We start from the raw sequence: 25,152 nt of genomic DNA, 5'->3' as shown, positions 1-25,152 counted from the left end.
AGACATGTACTCTTACCATCCTTTGTGATGAAGTTGGGGCCTTCTCTTTTGAGCAGTGTACCCAGCAGGATGGCTTGGCTAGCCAGGCAACTACAGTCCTGAAAATATAAATCACTATGAGTAAGTGGAATGAAATGGATACAAAAATTACCACAGAGAGTAACTAATCTTGAAATCACATGATGCAAAGAGGAAATATTCTGCTATGCAACTGAGAAAAGATAAAATGTCACTGATACAGTACCAAGCACAAGATGACATTATACAACTATTTATCTTAGGTGTCTTAGAGATGGAGGGTAGACAAGTTGGCTCCCTGGGGAAGCAGGATTTAATAAACTTATTTTCCAGGAAACAAGATAAGTAATGAATAGAAAATATGTCATCTAATAAGCATTAATACTGATTCTAGGGAGAAGAGGCCAAGACGGCGGAGTAGTAGGACGCTCGTGGCTCACACTCTCCCACAGATACACCAAGACTCACATCCACGGACATCCACGGACCCACTCAGCCAACCAGAGCACCTGCAGAACTCCGACAGAACACTGTCCTCTTCAAAAGACAAAGACGCCAAAAATCTGTTTTATTCCTACATAGGCATTAGATAGATAAATAAATACTGATTCTAATGCTCTCTGAGAGATTTGGCCAAGTCATTTAGTCACTCCCTTTTTGACTTTATTTATTCAGAAAGGAGAGACTACGCTGCTGTCAACCCACTGTGGAGAGAAGAACGAAAGAAGGGGACCTATGCAGACTGCTTATTGCGTATGTCCTGTGCCTACTATATCATATTCATGCTTGTGCAGATCTATAGATAATATCGGTCAGTTATATACTGATGATATCTGCCAGGATATCTATTCAGTCAATATGCTCAAATTTATATGGCCCAATAAGATGTCACTGTGTTTATAGCTCTACCATCGGAATGCCATTTCCTTTGGTAAGTACTACCCCCACCCCTCTTCTTTTAAATTGCAAATAACCTTAGGGAAGGGGAAATACTAGGCTGCTAATGTAATATTCGTATGGCTGCAGTCATTGGATTGTTTTCCTCAGTGACTGGAGAGACTCAAAGCAAGCATTAGACCTAAACACTGGGACAGGAGAGAAGACTCAGGCTGAGAAAAGCAGAGAAAGGGCACTGGAAGAGAAATCTAGAGATCCCAAAGGCAACTGTCACTGACACAACTTCTTTAATGGGCCATGTAACACTTTCATACTCAAGGCAAACCAATTCATATCCCCACTCCTTAAGCATCTTTAGGACATCCATGCTAATACTAGCAAATGAGAAGAACCTCATTTCCGGCCTCGGGTACAGACAGACCAACTACCCCAGGCTGATTAGCTGCTACCTTCTCTGGGAGGACAAAAAGAAATAAGGTTTGCCCCTGGGAGTCCCTGCTCTGCCAGCCTGACTCAGGACCATGTGGGAATTGCATCTTCCTCACATTCAGTTTTTGAATAATTTCGTGGGTGGGCTTGTTTCTCCACTCAGTAACGGCGACATCTGGCTGCTGTTCCCGTTCAGGAGCATTGGAGGTGCTGCTTTGTCGTTTGACTTTTGAATGTTTGGGAACTTGTAGTTCCTCAAAACTCTTAAATTCTGGAAGCCTAGAATTTAAAAGAAAAGCTTTCAGATTGCCTGAATTCCTAATGTAATCTCAAGAAACACAATAATACCCCAAAGGAACTTACTCTTCCGTGTCACTGATTCGTAAGAAGTCAAGTTGTTCCACCACAGCTCCGGATATTAACGTCTGAAATGTGATTGAAAAAAGATTCACAGCTCTTAAATGTATCAAGCCCTTGTGACCTTTGTATATACTTTCCTGTAAGCGCGTAATACTTAAAAAAAAAGTTTACTTAAAATTTATACACGATTCTTAGGTAATCCTTAAATGAACATTCTAAAATCAGACAGGATTTCAGATGCAATACCCCTGACATAGAAAATACACATCAAGCTACAAGTTCATGAATCATCATAAATAGAATCAACATGAGATGAACTGATTTTTTTCCCCTCTGTTCTCTTGTTTATTTTTAAGCTGGAATTAAAATTCAGTACTCATCAGAATATTCAAAATATTTTGGGGAAAAAAAAAACAAACCCATGAAATACTAAAGCTGTTTTGGGAAAAGGCAATGTAAAATTGAGCTTTGGATTTTGCTACCGTAATACATTTCAGACCTAGCCAATGATGAGATACTGCCCAATCTTCATTTTTCAGGATCATGAAGGTGTTGATTATCTCGGCCAATGCTTCTCTATATTCTGGCAACCAATATTTGGTCATTTTATTTTCCATTCGTTCCTGAGTGTAGCTTTAGCAAATGAAATGAGGTCAAACTTGAACACATTTTTTGTTTGTCGGTGGTTCCCAGTGAATGATAACGATAACTCAATGATTCTTAGCACTGTCACTTCTAATTATCTGCTGAATTGTCAGATAAAAGTGAGATACATACCTCACAAAAAACAAGCCACACATTAATTATTATTTTAAATATAAGGCAACTCTTCAGTCAGAACTGTCTTCAATGTATTATTTTCTCTGTCTTCTCACTGTTCATTTCAAAAGTGAAGCAGCAGGATGTGGGGAATGTTGCTCTTGTTGGCTAACCACCCAGAGTCCTGCTGTCTTCTTCTCTAGTGAAAACTCATAAAGTAGCACATCAACAAATACCTACTACAAATGGCAGGGTGGACATGTTACCAGCAATGGTACTAAAGCCTCCTTGCAGAGTCTGAGTGAGAAAGACCAGACATGCAACTGATGGACACATTTTTATGTGGTCCAGTCACAGTCAGCAGGGGTCTGAAAGCAGAGTCTATGCCTGGGCAGACAGCAGTGCCCAGCACAAGTCTGTTGAGTGACATTTCCTAAGATGCAGGCTACATCTACACATCTTGCTCGCTATCTAACTAATTTGTTAGACAAATACTTACTGAACACCTGTGCAGGTACTATGTGCCAGGTACTATGCTAGGTATTGAGGATACAGCATGGAAAAAAAAAACACACAAAACCCTTGCCCTCTTGAAACTGAACCTTAGGTGTGTGTAAGAAGTAGACGATAAGCAAACAAACAAAAACCTAAATATGTTACATCAAATGGTAAGTGCAAAGTTGAAATGTGAAAGGTGGGGACGGGGAGTGCTAGGGCAGAGGTGGAGGAGGCATGTTTGCCATTTTATATAGGTGATTAAAAAAGACTTCTCTAATAGGGTGACATGTAAGTAGAGACCAAAGGGAGGACCAGACAACAATATGGATCTGAGAGAAGAGTGTATAGGGCTGAGGGGATAGCAAGTGTACAGGTCCTGAGGCAGGAGCACGCTGGGTGTGTTTTAGGGGCAGTAAGGAGGACAGTGTGGTTGAGTAGAGTAGACAGGGGAGAATGGTAGGAGATGAGGTCAGAGAAGAAGGTCCAGGTCATAGATGGCACTACTAGAAGGACTCTGGGTTGCACTTCAGTGGGAGAGAAGAGGCCATTGGAGGTTTATGATCTGTGATATGATCTAACTGCCCTATAATCAGGTAGAGTAGGAAGAGGCTAATAACTGTAACAGCCATTAGGAACTCAGGAGACAGCTATAAAAATCTAGGAGAGAGACAGTGGCTGCGTGGACCATGATGATAGTGCTGGAGATGAAGGGAAGTGGTTAGATTCTGGATATAATCTGAGGGTAGAGAACACTGGATTTGATAATGGATTGTAATGTGGGATATGAAAGAAAGAGTCAAGAATTTTTGATTCTCAAAGCTGATAGCTAATACTGAAAACATAAAAATAATTTTGATTAAACATTTAAATTTTTATTAGCCTACCCACCTTAATACACTAATTCAGTCCATAAAGGAAATGTTTAATCTGAGACAACAGGTTAGTTCTGAATTCCATTAATAGTCTTTAGAGCTTTTGATTAAAAGAATTTAGTTGGTTGCAGGGGCTCCTAAATTCGTTTTTTTAAAATTGAAGTATAGTTGATGTACAATATTATCTAAGTTACAGATGTACAATATAGTGATTCACAATTTTAAAGGCTATATACCACCTACAGTCATTATAAAATTTTAGATAAATTAGTTTTATAAAAAATATTATAATCAATTTGCTAGGCATTAATACCTTACTTAGTTCTGATGGTAATTAAATAACTTCATATTATTATACATACGTCAAATGAAATATAATATTCAAAAAGGTATTCTGCTCAGCGATACTCAGTTATATCCCACCAGGTCCTCACCAGCTGCACATCCTACTTGAGACTGCTGCATCCCATCGATGTGCATCCCTCCCTGGCCTTACTTTTGGTTCGGCCCCCCCACTGGAATAAGTCCCATGAGATCAGGGACCTTGTATATATATTTTTCACTACTATATCTCCAGTGCCTCAAGAGGGAAATCAATAAATAATTGTTGAACCAATGAACCAATATTCACATATTTCCTACAGAGAGAGTAACAGTAAGCAGAGTACTGTGGGAATGCAGAGATGAGTAAAGCTTGGCCTGATAGAGTTCTTAATCCACACAGAGATGCAGACACAAGAAACGAGCTATACCTAAAATAAGAGCTATAGCAAAAGTTCAAGGAAAATGCCATGGAAACACACTGGAAGGAGAAATTAATTCCAGTTTCGGAGACGTCACTAAAGAGGTGACACTGACCTAAGTTATAAAATTAAAGTTATAAAATTAAAAGCATAAAAAAGAAAAAGGCAACTCTAGAATAGAGTAACAGCAAGAGCCAAAAAAACTAAATTCAATTACACTAAAGATTTTGCAAAGTACCCAGCACACTTGGGGAGTGGCAAGCAGGGCTGGGAATGAACTGCATGAAGAGACATCTTGGGTGATGAAGTCAGGAAGTGACGCTGGGGCCCAGTGAGGAGAGAGACTGTGGACCATGGGCTAAGGACATTTAAAAGGGCTTGAAATAAAACCCAGAGAAGTACACAGGTGCCATTTTCATTTACTATAATAAAGAGAAGACAAAGGGTGGTTTGGGGGAATGAGGGTTTGTCTACTGGGTATAGAGTTTCAGTACTGCAAGATGAAAACAGGCTTATTATCTGGTTAAGACTCTGTACTCAGGGGTACAGAGCATAGCAGAGACCAACAGATAGAAAGATTAAACAACTGATTAGGTGAAAGACTCATAAATGAGCTGATTAAAAACTGGAGAGGTGTCATTCATTTCCAAGATGTAGATACGGACCAGGACCTCGGTGCTCAGTGATGGGAAGCCATTATTTGTTGCTCTTTCAGAGTGTTGCACTAACTCATGGTCCAGCATCCGTCCTGTCAGGATTAAGACACTTGTACTGTCTATGTGAAATTAATCTGTTGTTGTTAAGCATCCTGGACAATCTGGTAATGTACCATTTTATTGTCTTTTGAATCTGCATCAGTAGAGACAACTTTCAAAACAGGGGTCCCAGTGAGAGATGATTCTGATAATACACTGCACAGTGGGACCTCCCTGACTCCCCTCCCCAACCCTGCTCTCAGGACAATGGAAGCAAAATATATGTCCTTCAAGCAGAAGGCTACATGCTTATTTTCCGGGGAAACTGAAGAGCCCAAGAGAAAAAAAATCTCCAGGTATCAGCACCTGGGGTTCCCCCAACAAAAAGGGCTCTTGTCATCACACCATCTTATAGGTGAACTCATCATGACTAGGATCCTTGTTCTCAAACACACAGCTTCCAATTAGTTTTTTCTCTTTCACTCTTAAAAGTGAATGGATAGCTAAAGATTACCAGACATCTGAAAAATGTCTCCAATCTGAAAGACTGACCCCCCAAAGAACAGAAAAGAAACCAGAAAGACATCACATAAAAAGGAAAAATTTCAAAAACTCTCTAGTTAATATTCTCAGAGATAAGGCAAAATACAATACAAAAAATAAGAATAAGGTACTATGAAAAGGGAAAATTAAAAGCATGATAGTTAAAATACTAAATTGAATAAAGGAGCTGGCATGATAAATATCAAAGAATTTGCCCCAGGAAGTATAACAATAAGACAAAACAATAAAAAATAAAGGAAAAAGAAAAACTTAGATAAAAATCAACCAAGTATGTAAAATACAAACATCAATTAAATATGCAAAACACAAGCACCAGTGAATGAGTATGTAAACATGCCATTTACCATATTCTCAACATAGGTCACTCTTTATAAATGTTCCTCTTTCTTACTCAGTATTGAGCACCTACTACATAAAGGACTGTATGGAAATAAGGCATTTAAGTCCATAATGAACTACAATTCGAGTTAGTTTACATTAAAGGTCATAAAAGGATGTTTAAAAAAGTCTCATATCTGGTCTGAGTGATTTTGCAGAACTGGCTGTTAAAGTCTGGTAAGACTTCAAAGTCCAGAGATGCCGAAGGAAGGACAGCTACTTCCAGGCAGAGGAAATGGCATGAGCAGGAGGGGGCAGAACCACACAGAGTTCAGAACACAGTAACTCATCCATATTGGCTGAAGCAGAAAGAATGTTTAGTAGGAGATAACCATGGGTAGAGAGGCTGCACTGACTAATAGGGAACCACAAAGGGCTTCTGTGATTTAGAAGCTGTGAAAATAACCTTGTAAGATTCTAAATGGAACTATGATTATTTCCAGATTGGATGTTACTGGGGTGGGTAGGGAAAAGGGTTCTGGACCAGGGAGCTAAGCAACCTGAAGTTATACAGCAGGTTGCTTCATCACTCTGGACCCCAGCTTCCTCAAATGCAAAGCTAAGGTTGGAGTTGAGCTCTTAAAGCCTAAAATTCTGGTGGGCAATCTCTGCAACTGCTCAAGCATCAGATTGGAGGAATCAGATAAATAGGGTGGTGACAAAAGGAATAGGAAGGTAGACAGAGTAAAACCATCAGACAAAAACCTTACATAGAACATATATTAAGAAATATAGCTGTATCTGTGGATTGTGTTGAGAACAGAAATACACTGCAATTCGGAAGACTACCTGTAGACGGTCAACATGAACTTTGACTCCTCCAACTATTCCTTTTTTAAAAGCTGCCAGCATATCTAATATAGGGTTGAATCGGCTACCTCTGAAAAATATAAACAGATAAACAAAATATGCATATTAACAACAGAAAGAGAAATTAATAATCTAATACCAAGTGCCCTCTACATAGGCAAAGCACTCTGCCATCTGCTGAGACGGATAAAAAAAAATACAAAGAGGCCCTGCTTCCAAAGCGTTCAGTGTTACTGTGGTGAGGTGCACGCATCACACTTCTTTTATCAACCTACCTTATATTGTCTTCCCGGATGAGGACAAGGAAAAGTGGACGTCCGTGCATTTTCCAGTATTGCTTAATGAACTGTAGTGCATTCTATCAAAACATAAGAATGAGGTAGGATGTAATGGAACAGTATCTGAGCTGATAAGGATGCTTAACCATTAGAGGCAAAAAGCCAACAATACTCTTATATAGAAAGACAATTCACAATCAAACCATGGATAATACAGACTATTTAGGGGTAGAAATGTTCTCATACACACAAGTTAAGCTAGAAACCATTGTGATTTTAAACTTTGTTCTTAAAAGTAATCAGATCACACATGTTTTAAGGCTGCTTTGTGTGTGTGTGTGTGTGTGTGTGTGTGTGTGTGTGTGTGTGTGTGTGGCTTAATAAACAGAGCTCCAGAATGGTCCCAGGGAGGGAAGATCAACCCAGGGTTGTCACCTAGAAGATTAATTCTCACTCCACATAACTGCAGATTTATATTACAGCAGGTAGAGGAGACTAGACTCAATCTACACAGACCACCAGAAACATGGAGAATTCCTTATTTGACTCAATTTCTATTGTCATCATAATCATCATTATCACATCAAAGACTTATGTAACACTTCCCCATGTGCCAGGCACTATTCTGAGCGCTTTGCATTTATTCACTTATAATTCTCAAGACAGCCCTATTCAGCAATACGGATGAGAAAACAGGGGCTCAGAGAAGTGAAGTAACTTGTCCAAGATCACACAGCTGGTAAATAGTGGAGCCAAGGTTTTAATAAATGAAATTTGGCTCCAGACTCCATGCTCTGGACCATGACTCTAAGCTTCTCTACTCTGAATGGAAAAGGGAGTAAAGGAGAGTTTAACTGACAGGTGTTATGAATCAGTTGAGGTTTTACTTGAAAATTCTTCATAAATAAAATCATTTTGCTAACTCAACTTTTGCTCAAAAAGAGAGAACCTTGCTGTCGTCTGAACGTGGTTTCCGAAACAGTTCCCCTTCTGCTTTTACAAACTACACTGTACATCCTTTCACTCCATTTGTAGAAGGTGGAACAAGTCAAGTCATACAACTTTACAGAAAACAATACACCTATTATTCAACTGCTGCAAGTACTGGCAGACACTGTTTTACTTTCGTATTTGATACTGTGTTAACCCAGTGTCACAGACCGAGGGGCACTCAACTTAATAACATAGAATCAGTAGAAACAAAGTCATCCCTTTTCAATAAAAAAGTGTTCTGAAGCTACCTTTATGTCATCTATCAGCAGTAAAACATCTTGAGACATGTAGAAATCACTTAGGTCGAAGATAATAGGGTAACAAACCACAGTCTTTCCTAGAATGCGATAAATCTGTGGGAGATAATTAAAAAAAAATAAATACAAGAGAGACCAAAGGCAAAGGTACAGTAATACAAGCCCTAATAAAACTTAAAACTGATGTTTAATTCTGAATAAGCAAATAACATCTTCTAAAATCTGCATAACATCAGAAAGTGGTTGTTTCTTGATTGAATCAGTATGCTAATAAACTTACAGTAGTCCACCTCTACTATAAAGGGAAAAGCCCCTGTTTGAGTAAATACTATTATTATCAGATATCTCAGAAAGCTTGGAAATAATGTAGCAGTAAGTTGCTTACTTATTCCTAGAAGACATCTGTGATATCAAACAAAACAAATTATTTTCTTGAAGAAAATAATAATTCAGATAACTATTTAAGGAAATGTGAGAATGGATGTATAGCAGGTCAAACATCATTTCAGTCTGTGGTATTACAGTCTGAACACTGCTCTACAAGGAAGTTTCATGAGCACCTTTGATGTACCGAGGCAGCCAATGGGCCTATCTGGCCTTCCGGAGAGTCCTAATTTTTCATTTATACCCAGATGGAAATAAGCCTGTAAGACACAAATTTGTAAATCAGAGTCAGGCAAGAATCCATGCTTTTCCTTTTTTGTCCCGTTTTTTTTCCCCCTTGACTACTGCCCTGCTAATTTCTTATCTTCCCAGAGAAAAAGAGGCCAGGGAAACTTTACTCAATGAACTTGTAGGAAAACAAGTCAGTCAGTAATATCAACTTAGATTTGGGGGCACTGGGAGATTTGAGAATAAAACTTTTACAGATTCACTTAGTAACACTCTAAGATTGTTCTTACGCTTTATAAATTTACGATTCGTATAGCTCTATCTGATTCATATAAGAACGAAGAGAGTTAAATGCTTCCTATGTGATAAAAAAAACTTGGCTATCCTTTAAAAGTTTTAAAAAACAGGGCCACATAACTTCTACTAGACTTCCACCCTCAAGTATTTCCCACCAACATGGACAAATCTTATTGATTTTTCTGATGATATGAATTTTATGAAAAGTTGAATCCATATGCTACAAGTGAATGGTCTAGTTATTCTCATTACTCCTTAGCTAATAACAATTTCACTTTGGTATGTGTTGAAAGGAATGTAATTGATTGTGTGATCCCTGAAAAAAACCAGAAGTATAAGACAGGGTTATAGATTTTTAAAAGTACACCGATGAATACACAAACATATCAATATGGGTATATATTTACATAAGTGGGTTCATATACTATATAATGTGCTTGGTGCCTCATTTTTTTAACTTAATATTATTTTTTTACAAAGTAAAAACAGACTTGGAGTGAACTAGGAGTCAATCAGCTCTGATAAGCTCAGCACCTAATCCAATCAAAAAGCCCCCTTACCCTATTTAACATCTATCCCCTGATGAAGGTAGCTCCCAATTTTTTATTAGTTAAAAATTAATTCAGTAACCATCTTTGGACAGCATGCTATTATTTCTGTAGGATAATTTCCTAGACTAGATGGATCAAAGAGACTATATGTTCTCTTTGAAACCTAATGCCAGGTTGGTCACCCTCCAGAAGTAATGGGCCAATTTACACTGACATTAATAGTACACAGGCCTTTTTTGTCACTCTCCTGGGTCACAATGATATTTCATTTTAGTTTTAAACTATCATATTCAAATATTTTGTGGCTGACCATTTTCCCATATATTTAATGGCTATTTGTATATCCCATACATTTTTTTCATTTTCTTTCCCCTTCTCTACTGGGCATTTGTCATTCTTCTTCATTTATAAGAGATCTTGATATATTTAGTGATTTTTATATTTAAATCATTTTTTAAAATGTTTAAATCTTTCATCTGTCTGAAATTTATTTTTGTATCTGATGAGAAGTAGAAATCGAACTTAAATTTTCCTAAATGGAAAATCAAACCAACTGTCTCTAAACAATCTACTGATTATGATTTGAACTGATTTCAAATGTGAACCTCATCGTATACAAAATTAATGTTATCACCAGAGCCCTCTGTTTGTTCTGCCATGGTGCCCACATCCACGTCAGAGTTATCCCTGTGTCTCTCCCGCATTGTGTGTTCCTAGAGAACATACCCTGAGTAGGCACTGTGCCTAGCATAAAGCTGGTGCTCAGAAAATGCTTGATGGTTGAATGAGGCAGCATCTGTAAGACCTCATGAGCCACAGGTGCTGTGCATATTAAATCTGTAACAGCAGTGCTTTTAGACAAAGTTAACTGGCCAGAAAAAGTACTCTAAGCATTGTGTTGTATAGCTGCACTGGAACTACAGTGCACAGCACTAGGAGACCCCCCCACCCCCCGCCCTTTCCCTTAAATATTTTCAATTTTTCAGAAATAAGTATACACTAAAATACTTCAGATTTCTTCTTTTAGACAAATGATCATATTAATCAACCATGCACAAGCTGAAATGTACTGATCTAGGGAGATCTAGAGAAAATCTTTAAATACTACTCTATTACAATAAAGGGACTGTCCTTACCTCTCTGACCCATGGTAGAACAGGTCTACAACAATGAAGTAATCAGGCACAGAATACTCGCTGCATTCCAGGGCGCAGATGATACTGTCCCCACTCTGCACACATTCACACCACTCTATCCTCTGAAACATACAGTAGTGACCAAACCATCCCGAAGTACAGAATTACTTCATTCTAGATCTGCACTGTATTCAGATCTGGGGCCAATCATGCCACAGTTACTACATCCTGAAACACCAGCCACTCACAGGGGAAGTCCTGCCCCCAGCTGTCTGCCCTCACAACCTTCTCAGTGGACCGAAGGAGGGAGCAGCTTCTCAGAAGAGGATGATCAGCCACTGGCAAAAGAATATGTGTATTAACTAAGGGAACACTTTCAGTATTAGAAGGTAGACTACAAGAAGCAATGTACTAGGCAGTGTATCTTAAGGATGAATCTCAAAGAGCAGCTGGCCTGGAACATCGAGGCTACAGTCACAGAGAATCTTCTGTATGACATGTGCCCAGGGAAGCTGGGCTCCTGGTCGCAGATCCGTCTTTTTAGCCATGCCACACACCCAAATGGTTAATCATGAGTTAACATCATCTTTAAAACAACAAAATTTAAAATAAGTCAGAACCTGTTGTAAGTCTTCGCTTTGCTCTGTGGCAGGATGCTTCCCACCACCTCTGTGATTCCTTAGCACCTCCTCCTAATGTCTATTATAGGACTGATCAAAGTGGATTGTAATCAACTGTTTTTTCTGCCACACCACCAGACTCAGAGGAGAACAGGGACAGAGTCACTTGATCTGTGTGCCCCACATGGTGCTCTGCACAGAATGGTGTTCACTGATGAATGAATGAATAAAATGCCACATTTAAGTCATCTGGAGTCACGTTGGTCTTTTAAACCTTAACTATGAGTTGTCTGGTAGAATATAGATTCTAATATAAATTAGGCCTAAAAAAAACAGATTTGGGTTAATCTGCTTTGAGAGTATGTTTATCAAAGAATAATAACCTTTGTTATCATTCCCTGCAGCTTTCAGTGAGAGACCATAAAAATGTCTCAGCAAACACAGCTCACCTGAATGATAAGTGCACAGTGTTACACCTTAGATTTTTGCCCCCTCCACACTGTCTCCTCTCTCTGCCTTGTGAATTCTTACCTCCCCTCTGGCCTCATTTTACCTCTTCTACCATGAAACCCAGTTTTCCATCATTTACTTCCTAGTGTGATTTTAAACTATTACCTACTCTAGGGTTCCTTGCATTTTCAGCTGTGTCTCTTTAATTGGAGGGTGGGGGTGGGGAAGAGCTGTAAATCGGTTAGGGGAGGTTTACGGACTTTCGAAGGGCTGGTGCTCTGTGTGACCTGACATCCAGGTTCTAAGGTCCAGTCTGATTAGCAGTAACTCTGGGGCCCTGCATTTTCCCTGCAATGTGCACCTCACTTCTCTAGGCTGTTATTCTTCATATAGCATCAAGGCTTTGATCAAAAACATTTGTATCAACTTAACTGACTTAATCTTGATCACTTGAGAGAGACTGCTCTAAACACTTCCACCAAATACTGCAGAGTTTGTTCCTGTACTGTTTTTTAACAATTATCAAATAAAACCAGTGGTTTATAAATAATTAGTGGAAATCAACAACTTCCCGTCCCTAATGAGCAAGAATGTGCCTAAGCTCAGGCACTGCCGGATCCATCTGCAGACAAGTGCATGCAAAAGACCTCAAAAGTTACCTTTTAATTCAACCTCATAGGTATGTAACTGTACCAAAGATAAATTTGGATGTCACTTTGTAATTATTTTGAGACCCAGCAAACAAAAGGGGTAGAAACTATGTCAGTTAAGTCAAGAGAAAAAGAGAAGTAGTTATTACCAATAATATTTAGATGAGAGAGTTTCTTTAATAGTTAATAAAAGGGAAAAATAATCAAATCAAATGTAAAGGTTAATTTTTTAAACAACTACTAAAATTAAAGCCAATTTGTTATTTAAGTGATCAGTCCAGGTTAGTAATAGACTTTAGCAAGGAGTAGAAATCAACAAGACCTATGACTATGACTATGATGTACACACACATTGCAGTTGTGTTTTAGTAACAAGGTCTGATAGAGTGGGTCTCTCAACTTAATTAGAAAGGCTTTTGGATTAATGACTCTATCTCAGAACTGGATTTTAAATATGCTTCTTGACTGTAAACTAAGTTTAATCTTCACGCTCTAGTACCTCCATAAAGCAGACAGGAAAGAAACAGAATCACACTTACTTTCACAAGCTCCTGCTGGGCCCATATCTGAATGGGTTCTACCTGTTGAGGAGTTTGAGTCTGAATACCGTATGTGTTGAGAAAAACTTGAAGGCTGAAGAACACAGGGAAAAAAGAGAGACATTTTAAGATAATCCATTTATAGTTTGGGCAATGGTGAATGAGGATGAGAAAAGGGAAAAGACCACGCTAACTTGGAGTTAGTAATTTTTATAATGTCAGCAATATGTCATCTGCACTGGAATCCAGAGGCCCTGTTGGGCTCTTCATAAAGCATCAGATGGGAGCTTTGGGAGCTGGCAGAGGTTAAGTACCGACTCTGGGAATCCCCATAATCTATCTGCATTAATTTCTCAAAACTACACACCAGGCAACACTGGCACTGGTCATGGTCTTTAATATTCACACCAACTAAAACAAAATTATTTTTAAACACGAAAAGAATGTTGTCCTGGCACTTAAAGTGACATTAGTGACATCCTTGAAACCCTGTCAATGAGTCTATGAGTTAATTTCTACCACCACGTTCAACGTTGTAAGCATAATGCAATCAGCCTCCCTCCCTCAGCCCCCAGAAGAACATACCACCCATCTGGATTTCATACCGTTGACTTTCTGCTATTAGCGCTACGTAAACGACCAAATCATTTTCCAGTGGGCCCTGCAATACAGAATAAGGGATGGGGGAAAACATTTGAAAAGATCTGGTCATCATCAGCTACAATGAGAACCATCTCTAAGCAGTTCATTAAAATGATGGACACCAGCCGACTCTAAGCAGTCGCCTCTCTTTCCTTGCTCTCCACTGCCGACCAATCAATCTGATGGTGCAGACAGAGTAATGGAACACCAAGGAATGGAAAGACATAAATCTCACCACTACCAGAGGGGCTGGCCTGTCAGGCTGCTTTGAATGATGCAAAAGAGTAGTTTGGGGACCAAGAGTCATTTTCCATCATTTAACTATGAAGGGAAGAGTAGGAACTAAAAATAAAGGCCCAATTTATGTATTCTCTAAAAAAAAATGATTGTGAGTTAAAATTGTTCATCTGACATCTTCACTACATAAAGCTATTCCCCTTCCTGTTAGCCAACTTTCCTTCCACACCTTACACATCAAAATAGCTTTATTCTAATATATAGCATCTATGGTAGAGAATAAACCACCCAGTTGACTATATAATTAGCACTGTGTTCATTAAATACAAGCTGTTGGGCTTAATAGTTCTAAACAAGATAGTGTTGGATATCTGCTACTCTTTTTCTGGGTGGAAAAGATTCACTATAACATATTATGCACTGTTAGAGGAAACCCAATTTTGACACTGTTTATAATTAACACAGAACATTAAGAAGTACCAATAAATTACACTATTAGGAGGCTGTGAAAATACTGATTAAATATAATTTCTTTATAGTAATGAATCCAACATTCCCAATAGTATGCTCTAAAATGTTTGATTTACCATCAGTCAGTTCCTTGATACGGTATTCAATATGCCACTAGAATTTATGTATGATGGAAGGCAAGAAACACCAGAATACATATACCAGCAGTAAATAACTTACAGTCAAAGGATGGTTCCCAGAATCATCGTGAAAATGCCATTTCAGGCAGTCTTCCGTGTGATTTAAATGAATACATAAAATACGATGTAACAACCCCACTAAAAGTAAATACACATTAAAAATACTATAAATTTTATCTTTAGTTGATAAAGACTTTAAAGTTGATGTTACTCAAAAGGATGAGAAAAAGTCATTATTCAGAGTCTCACCAAGAGTTCTAACAAATGAAAGCGTTAGCCTTGATTTTTCTTGGATGAAATCTCCTATTCATCAAGAGGAGGGGTGACCTGAGAGTGGGCCCTTATCTACACTCTTCAGGACAATTAGTGCTCTTAAATTAAAAAAAAAAAATGAATACATATATTAGAATACAGATGATATTTCAGTGACAACAAATAAGGCAGCTGACAGATCCTAGTTGGCAAATTGGTATAATCACAGGTCTGTTTAGAACAGTGCTGTTTGCATTTGTATGACAGAGTATTCTAAATCTAAAATGCCCACTACACATGTTGAATCACAGTGAGCATGCAGTTAGGGGATGACCAGATGGCTGAAGAATTCTTTCATTGTGGAAACTCAGCATTTCATAAAGTTCCAAATCACAAGCCATCTACCATAACGAGCTGAGGCCTCTAACCCTAGCCCAAGTGAGACCTTCCCTCCATTTCCACCCACAGAAAGACTTCACCATGGTCAGTCCCTCCCCCAACAATCCTCTTTCACTGACAACATTGGAATTATCTTTTCTCTATTTTCACCATTTTCTCCAAAGCACCCAAACTGCTGTCTGAACCAGCGAAGTCTCTCTGAAAACTTCCTGGTAGTAATTAACACCGTCTATTTCTGAGTGGCGCTTTCCTTAATAACACTGTAGTATTTTCTGCTTCAAGGTTCTCAAAGCACACACGCACACACACGTACATACACATACCAAGCCCAGTGTGGTGCTGGAGCTCCGCATTTTAGGCGCATTTATGCACTCATTCATTTGACCAATAGTTAAGGCACACTCACACACAAGGCTCCAAACTATACCCCAGTGTTACAAGATGAATACAACCCAGTGTCCCTCGAGTTCAGAGTCTACTGGGACAGATGTACAAGCGATGTTTTCAAATGTGTTTATTATAACGGGAAAGTATTCCACTGATATCTCTCTTTGGGCAGTACAGATCTACCCTATTAAAAAAAAAAAAAAACAACGGCTGCAAGGCATTACATTTTATGGATGTACCATAATTTATTCAAGGAATGTTTCTTGTGATAACACTTAGGTGGTTTCCAAAATTTCCAAGAATCCTGAGGATTTAGGGAGAGCACAGAGTGCTTAAGCACGATACTGGAAACACAGCACCAATAAAGGACACTCATACTTCCTGCAGTTGTACTTAGAGCTTTCACACCTATCCTAGCAGAGTTGCTCCTCTCTTCCTTGCTGAGATTTGCTGTAGTATCTATGTGGCCCTTGGTCTCATTGGCTTCCACCATTCTAAGACATTAGAACCATCCACAACCCCCTTTTTATGACTAGTTCTTCCTCCAAAGAATTCCAAACATCTTTTAAAAGAAATCCGCAAGTGACTTACCACCTTCCTAGTTTTCTCTCACTTCCTCAAACACAGAGCATCACTATTTCCTTACCTTCCTTGCCTCAGTTAACTCTGTACTCTGCCATCTAATCTGCTTTGCCTTTGAGATGAAGTCTTCACACTTCAAGGACACTCAACTCCTTATCAACTCTACCTCCACCCCAAACAGGCTCACTCCAGCTGAGAACCTCAGAACCATCTTGGATGCCTCCCTTTTACCCTTCTTATTCAATTTGTCACCGAAATCCTGTTAATCCCTTTTTCATAAAGTATCTTGAAACATGTTCTCTTTTCATTTGTATAGTAACATTCAGGATTGAAAAGCAACAACAACAATAAACACTTTACATAACTTTCTACATTCCATATGCGAGGAGGCACTGTTCCAAGTGCTTTAACAAACAATTATTTCATTTTACAGGTAACAAAAATGAGGCACAGAAAGCTTAAGTAATTTATTGAAAGTCACAGAGCTAGTAAATAGCAGAGCTGGAATTCACATCCAAGCAATCTGTGCTCATAATCTCTCAAAGAGTGGAAAGAGGGCAAGTTTTAGAAGTGAAGGACCCACATACAAGTTCTATCTTGTCACCCTCTGTCTCATGATCCCGGTCACCTAATAGGTGCCTTCAACTTATCATGGACAAAACGGAACTACTGACTTCCTCAAATTCACTCACCCTTAAAATATTTCTTATAACCAGTAACAGCTTAAAAAAAAAAAAAAGATAGCACGTACTAAGCACCACTAATGCTACTTACTCATTAACACACCCCTGTTAGGTAGGCTACTATAATTATTTTCATTTACTGATGAGAAAACAGAGGCACACAGTGATTAAAAAACTTACTTAAACATCTCATAGCTAATATGTGGCAAAGTGGGGATCCAAATCTGGCCAACCTCATCTATCTCTTAAACATTATAGCATCCTGCGTGCCCCTCTAGTGTGCTGCTAACTCACCAGTGAGTCCCACTGGCTCTACCTCTCCGTGCTTTGGCATGAATCAAACATGCCACTTCTCTCCACCTCTACTGCTACTATCACCCTGCTCAAAGTCACCATCCTCTTTCACTCAGTCAACTATCTGTCCTACCTGCCTCAGTCTTATCCCACCGCTCCCAACAGTCCATCCTCCAGATAGTAATGAGGACGGTTTTTTCAAAAAGTATACATCAGACCACCTCACCACCCCACCCCCACCTGCACGCACACATAGACACCCTGCTTAAAAGTCTCCAGTGTCTTCCCATCACCCGGAGAACAGGAACCAAACTGCTCGCCATGGCCTCCAAGGCCCTACATGATCTAGCTCCAGCCTGCCTCTTCCTTCTCATTCTCCCTCCTCTTCTTCACAATGTTTCAGTCACACTGGGTTCCCTCTTCCCTTGAACATGCCAACTGTGTTCCTATCCCAGGGCCTTTGTACATGGCACATTTCTGTTTGGAATGTTTCTCATTCAGATTGTTGCACGAGGCCCTCTTGTTATGCAGGTTTCAACCACCATCCCTTTCTCAAAAAGGCCTTCTCTCTCTACCATGGCCAGCCTCTCTCTCTTACTTTATTTTGTCTACGTCATAGTACCTGTCAGCTCCAGAAATTATTTGACATTATTTACTTTTATGTCCATTGTTATTCATTCCCACCAGAAAGTAACTCCCTGAGGACCGGGACTCTGATCTACCTTGTCCACTGCTATGTCCCCATTGCCTAGAAGAATGACTGGCACACAGTAGGTGCTTACTATTGATGAATGACTGCCCAGGCAAGTTTCTGTATGTTCTTCTGGGTTTATCTATAAAATAGGAATAATGATATCTGAGATGCCTACCACATAGGGGGAGGATCAAACAAAAGAGGGCCTATAAAAATATTTACAAGCTTCGAGATGCTAAACAAGTGATATTTACACTATTGTTTGTTGTGTGATTATAGCAATGAACCTCGCTGAGCCTCAGTTTCTTCACTGGTAAACTGGAATAATAAAAGTATCTATTTCATAGGGTTATGAGGATAATATGTAACATATATAAGCATTTAACACAGTGTCTGCCATATATTTTAAGTGTTTTTTTTTTAAAAACAGCCTTTTTATCAATCCAGTAACACAACCACAATCCTAGATCACTGTTACAGGCTTCCTGGGCTTTCTGGTTCAAACTTGCCTCTGCTCATCTCACGTACTTTATAGTTGGGCTAATTTTCCTGTACGAGTGATTTTTACAAAGGAGAGGCTCAAAAAATATTTGTTGAATGAATGAAGAAAGGGAGGTAGGGTCAGTGAGTAAACAGACATATGCATGTCATGTTCAGGACATCACTTTAATACTCCAAAACCAGTGCTTCCCAAATAAAGCCCCAATTCCAAGGGCCTTGACAACTTCACTGTTATCTGTGGTTCCCAGTTGGTCCCTGTTTCCTTAGAACACTCCACTAAAAGTACCAATTCACTCATGTCCATCTCAAGTGTCTGTCTGCTGTCCTACATTTGGACCACTCCTTCTGTTCCTTTCTGTCTGTCCCATGCCTGACTCACTTTTTTTTTTAAATTTTATTTTATTGAGTTACAGTCAGTTTACAATGTTATGTCAATTTCCAGTGTAGAGCACAATTTTTCAGCTATACGTGAACATACATATATTCAATGTCGCATTCCTTTTCACCGTGAGCTACAAGATCTTGTATATACTTCCCTGTGTTATATAGTATAATCTTGTTTATCTGTTCTATATATGCCTGTCAGTATCTACAAATTTCGAACTCCCAGTCTGTCCCTTCCCACCCCACCTCCCTCTTGGCAACCACAAGTTTATATTCTATGTCTATGAGTCGGTTTCTGTTTTGTATTTATGTTCATTTGTCTTTTTCTTTTCTTTTTAAAAATTCCACATATGAGCGATCTCATATGGTATTTTTCTTTCTCTTTCTGGCTTACTTCACTGAGAATGACATTCTCCAGGGACATCCATGTTGCTGCAAATGGCGTTATGTTGTCAGTTTTTATGGCTGAATAGTATTCCATGTGTAAGTATATTATATCTTTATCCAGTCACCTGTGGATGGACGTTTAGGCTGTCTCCATGTCTTGGCTGCTGTAAATAGCGCTGCTGTGAACACTGGGGTGCAGGCCTGACTTGCTCTTTCAACCTAATCTCCTCTGTGAAGTTGTGCAAACATCGGGCTGTCCAGAAGTCTTCTGTCTCCATCAGCAAACTGCTGTCTGTATGTCACCTGCCATGTCTCTGAAAGGCCTTTTTGCATGCTCATGAGTGGTCTGTATAATACAGTGTGCACCCCCTCCCTGCAGAGCCCCTCATGCTCTTTTCTCATTTAGCATATACACAGCACCTCACTTAAAGGTCTGGAAGAATATTTTTTTTTAAATATTGTTACATTTTTATTAGCAATACACACATCGTCCCTCGAGCATAAAGGTCAAATATTTGCAAACATAAACAGGATATTTTTAACGAACAAGAAGAATCATAACTAAATGGACACATTTTTATACGCTATCAAGGGATGTGCAAGTCACTTTAATCACATGATTGAAGACCAACAAACTGTAGTTGAAAATATTCTGATTTAAAACTTTCATTTCTATAAATGAATAAAGTCAGGTTTTTAAAAACATTTTTTATTGAGATAAAAAAAAAAAACCACACAACATAAAACTTACCATTTTAATCATTTTTAAGTATACACCAGAAGAGGAACTTGATAGCATAACTTGCCCACGAGCTAGCTGGGCACTACTTGTATTGATATTCTAAACCATCTTGCTCAAAATTAAAAACTATGGTAATTAAAACACTGCATGTACATCTGTCTAGATCTTAGTTTTCAAATTACCCAAATCAGGTCAAAGTAGCAAGGTGAGGAGATCTGCAGCTGGGAGTTATAAATAATTTCAAAGAGAATATAGAGAAACTTAAATGTGAATGCACCCTAATGGTTTTCCTTCCTCTTGGTCTTTTTTTATTTAATTTTTAACAGTTAATTAATTCATATGGTTTAAAAATTTTTTAATTATGAAAAAGTTTTCAGTGAAGTGTCTCCTCCCATTTGTGGCCCATGCACCATCCACCGACCAGGTGGCTGCTGGGATTAGCTCTTTCCAGAGCCTCCTCTTGTGTATAAAAGCAAACAAGAATCTATACTCTTATTTTCTCACATTTTGGACAAAAGGTAACATACTGTCAGTACTTTCTTCCACTTACTTATATAAAATGGTGTTTTCCTATATTGGTACACAGAACATGCCCTCCTTTTTATTATAACCGCTTAGTATACTCTATTTTGTATATGCACCATACTTATTAACATCATCTCTTCATGTCTTTTATCATTTAAGGTTAGTCAACTTTTTGCACTGAAATCTCTGGACGTGGTTAGCTACATAGTGGAAACATTAAATATCAGGTTTTTAGTTTGCTTATAAGAGTAGAACAAGCACTCAAGCTAAGTCATTCAGAGGCATAACTGCTGCTGGATTATGTGGTCACTAGACGACTGTTATCAGAGAAGGTCAGTAGGACTGGATTTGGGGATGAGGCAGCGGGAAGAGTGTGAATCTTTTCGAGGAGAATGGCACAGAAAGATGTACAGATGTCCATTTACAACTTATTCATGGAAATAACACGACAGCTTATTAATAAGACTTATATATTATTTTATTAATTACATTTGCTTTGTAGTCCAGTTTAGAATGTCAAAGAATCGTTATCTCTGGAGAGCCTGCCATGTGCCATGTGTTCTTTAAGCACTATGTTACATACTGTCACAAAACTTCCAGTTTTAAAGGTCAGGAAAGTGAGGTGAAGAAAGGTGAAATAATTTGTCAGACAGCATACAGGAAGTCAGTGGCAGAGCTTCAACCTGACTGCAAATGTCTAAGTCTAAAGTCCTATGGTGCACATACCGTGCTGTATGTAGTTCATAGATTATGTGCAGCTTGCTGCTGTGGTTTGTATCCGTCAGGGTCCTCCAAAGAAACAGAACCAGCAGGGTAGGCATGTGAGTGTGAGTGTGAGTGTGAGTGTGAGAGTGTGAGTGTGTGTGTGTGTGTGTGTGTGTGTGTGAATGTACAGAGTAGAAAGAGATTTACTACAAAGAACTGACTCAGGCAATCAGAGTCTGGCAAGTCCCACAGTCTGCAGGGTGAGTCAGCAAGGTGGAGACTCAGGAGAGCTGGTGGTCTAGTCCCAATGCAAAGGCCAGGAGGCTCAAGACCCAGTTCCAGTCCAAAGGCAGGGAAAAAACAAAATATCCCAGTTTGAAGGCCGTTAGGCAGGGAGAATCCTCTCTTACTTGGCAGAGGGCCAGCCCTTTTGTTCTATTCAGGCCTTCACAGATGAGGTCCAACCACGTCAGGGAGGGCAATCTGACCTGCTAGGTTAATCTCATCCAAAAACATCTTCACCCTCATCCAGAGTGACGTTTGACCAAATATTGGGGTACTCCGTGTTCCAGTCGGGTGGACACAAAATTAACGAACACACAGTTGTAGGAGTGTGTTACCATCACAGGGAGTACAGCCTTTGTGTCCTCCCTGTAGTCTACACTCTGTCCCCCTGACATCAGGTTTGCAGAAAACTGAACTCCATGTGTTATCTATGAAACACTCATTTTCTTATCTGCTTTTTGACAGAATATAGTTCTTAAGTTCTTGGCAATTGAATTTAAAAATTACCTCTTCTATTAAATAATGTATACAGTATGCAAAACTCCTAATTCTTATTTTTGCAATATTGTATTAAGCCCTGGTTTAAGCAGCTTCATTTTTACTATGCCCTACGCTGCACGGAATAATCTATGGTGGCTGTCTTGAATAGGTCTTTTACTGAAGAAAAGGCAAAGGAGGAGCGAGAGAAGGAAAGAAAAAAGAAGTCAACAAATAAACAGGTCACACCCCACCCGAAGCTTGGCCTGCCTCAAGGGCAGTGCATTTGAAACATTCTTTGCCTCTGCTCCTAGGGCCTTACAGAAACTCATTTATGCTCATTAGCCTTCATCAGTAGGTCTTGCCAACATCCAGCATTTTTTCATTACACTCATTTTTCAGCAAAATCTCATTAGCTGAAGAAACCAGGCAGATGCTTTATATATCTCAATTCCAACTGGAGACACTGTACCCAGAGTATTTTTCCTGCTAGAGCCAAGTAACAGGCTACGGCAGTTTGAACACAGGCACATCCTGACTGGAACACACTGGCATCTTGTTCTGACATTTCCAACCAAGCCAAAGCAGCACCGTGGAGAAAATTAATACGGAAGCAGAGGAAAGGTAAGTAGAAATATCTGAGGAATAGCAACAAGAAGCACGGTTAAAAAGCTAAACGTGGCTGAGGAGTAGAGGTGGCCTGGGAGAAAATGGCCCTTTAGGGTCCCTGTATTTATACATTGCATTAGTGACTATATAAGCTTTCTATTTAAGAGGAAAACAGATGAATTTTTAAAAAGTATTCCCAGACCTCAGACACACAGTTTCAAATGCCCGAACACATACATCAGGCAATGTGTTTTTGAAAGCAATCCTTTCAACGACTACAATTATCTTGGAAAAGAATACTGATCAGCACTTTGTCACAATAAATTGACTTGTAACACTGTTTTTACTCCTTTTTAAGCACTTGCTGTAACTGGATGTTTCTATATTTTTATCTTAAAGAGGTGACTGTGCTAAAGGTCTTGTCTATTTCCTGGAAACAATGCTAAAATGACTATGTGAGCACCAGGAGAAACCCTGACTCATGGTGCTCACTCAGCTTTAATCACAGCCATCGGGAAGAACAAATGATGAGAAATTTCCAGAAACACAACAGGAATGATCAAACACTGGGAAAGACCGGTAAAATGAGGGTGAGACGGCAAGGCAGAGGCAGAAGGTAGAGCACAGGTTCGACAAGTCTAGTCGTTTCCCTCTAGGGCTTCTGTGTCATTTCAGAGGCCCCCAGGTGTTGGGATGCCACCCGTGAAAGGCCTCCAGTGGGAAATAAGCAGAAACCAGCTGTTGAGAATCATGGGAGAAATGGAAGCAAGTTACAGCAAGCCAACTTACTTTTGGTTTTTCTCTTTGGATGCTTGTACTGACTACATCAGTTCTCTGGTGTCTGGGTTGAAATGTCAGAGGTGGTAGGGGCCATTTTTACCATCTGTTGTGAAGAGTCCACAGGAAAGACTTGGTGGCAGGATTCCAGTTTAGTCAGGGTGGCACACGTTTGAACTACTTTTTATGCTGAAATTCTGCCTAAGACTTTGTCTGAAAAATGGGTTTCCCTGATAAAAATCAGTAACCCACCTGAAGGATGAGAAGTCTGAGGTCCAGATAGGGGAAATGGTCCAGGTCCTGTAGCAAGTTAGCGGCAGATCCAGAAATACAGTCCAGGTCTCTGGACTAACTTGGTCTGGAGTTCACTCTGCTACGTCAGACTGCTTCATCCTACCAGCTGTACAGTAAACTTTTCAGTGCCCGAGAGAACTGCCAAGTGCATGGCTCCACTGATGAGTGCAAATGAGTGGACAGGACACGTGCAGTTGTCACAATGTGAATGCCACCTAAGAAAGTGGTTTCGCAGGGGTTAAATGACAAAAGCCTGTGCCACCTTCTCTTTCAGCACTAAAGGCTCTTCCCAAGAATAAAAAGACTGGGCTAATTAGACAGTACAAGGGAGAACCTGTGGCAAGATCTACAGCCGCTGGGTTAGAGACCAGACAGCTACAGAGGAACCCAGCAAGCTCTAGGCTCAAATGAGTGTTTAACTATGTAGAGCCACCTTCCCTGGTTGAGGCCAAATTGTTCCTAGCGTGTATTCTCACTGAGGACCTGAATTCGGAGGAGACAGGCAACTGTCGCTTTTAGTAGAAAAAACCTAAATGTCTTCCAAACTGATGAGATCACAATTCAACAGATTTGTGTACTAGAAACGCTTCTGCCTTTGAGGGCTTGTTCAGCTGTTCATTCGTCCAGACATCATGGTAGACACCAGGCAGAGTAGAAAGGTAGATGAAACATTATCCTTATTCTTGAGGAACTCACCATATAACAGAGAAGACAAACTATACATGGAGTTCGGGGGGCTATAAATACAATGCCCCTAACGGGTGCTTTGAGGGCAAGGGAGAGAGCATTTAATTTAGTTTCAGAGAATTGAGGAGGACTTTATAGAAAAAGGTATCTGAGCTATAAGAATAAAAACTCACCACTAATGAATTTATTCAGTAAATTATTACCTTACCTATTATGTGTCAGACAAATAAGACAACGTCCTCTCATGAAACTTACATTTCAGTGAGGGTGGGGGAGACAGATGAATACAAGTAAGTAAATAAAATACACAAATAATTAAATAATTTAAAAGTGATAAATACCATAATAAATGTAAAGGGTGATCTAATAGAGTAGCTAGAGGCAGGGCTATTTTAGATTGATGGTCAGAAAATAATTCTCTCAGCAGGTGCCATTAAATCTGAGACTGAATTCAACAACAAAAAGGAACAAGATCTAGTACAAACACTCAGAAGGAACAGCCAAGGCCCTGAGAGGAAAAGACTTCAGGTGTCTGAGGAACTAAGGGGAGACC

General features: G+C 39.4%; 1 protein-coding gene across 4 annotated transcripts in view; it reads right to left on the bottom strand.

The window, feature by feature from the left end:
* Positions 1-25,152, bottom strand: part of PHKB (phosphorylase kinase regulatory subunit beta) — a 164,507-nt gene that overhangs the window by 32,833 nt on the left and 106,522 nt on the right. For all 4 annotated transcript variants that reach the window (XM_032486250.1, XM_032486251.1, XM_032486252.1 and 1 more), the window contains 9 exons: positions 14,012-14,067; positions 13,407-13,500; positions 9,112-9,195; positions 8,543-8,647; positions 7,299-7,381; positions 7,003-7,093; positions 1,708-1,769; positions 1,461-1,623; positions 17-98 (listed from right to left, as the gene is read on the bottom strand). In XM_032486250.1, the coding sequence (XP_032342141.1) occupies positions 17-98; positions 1,461-1,623; positions 1,708-1,769; positions 7,003-7,093; positions 7,299-7,381; positions 8,543-8,647; positions 9,112-9,195; positions 13,407-13,500; positions 14,012-14,067 (820 nt within the window). The remainder of the gene's footprint in view (positions 1-16; positions 99-1,460; positions 1,624-1,707; positions 1,770-7,002; positions 7,094-7,298; positions 7,382-8,542; positions 8,648-9,111; positions 9,196-13,406; positions 13,501-14,011; positions 14,068-25,152) is intronic.

Source organism: Camelus ferus, chromosome 9 (assembly GCF_009834535.1).
Source record: "Camelus ferus isolate YT-003-E chromosome 9, BCGSAC_Cfer_1.0, whole genome shotgun sequence".
Lineage (NCBI taxonomy): Eukaryota > Metazoa > Chordata > Mammalia > Artiodactyla > Camelidae > Camelus > Camelus ferus.
Note: the sequence above shows the minus strand (reverse complement) of the source record. Positions and strands in the feature narration are given on the sequence as shown.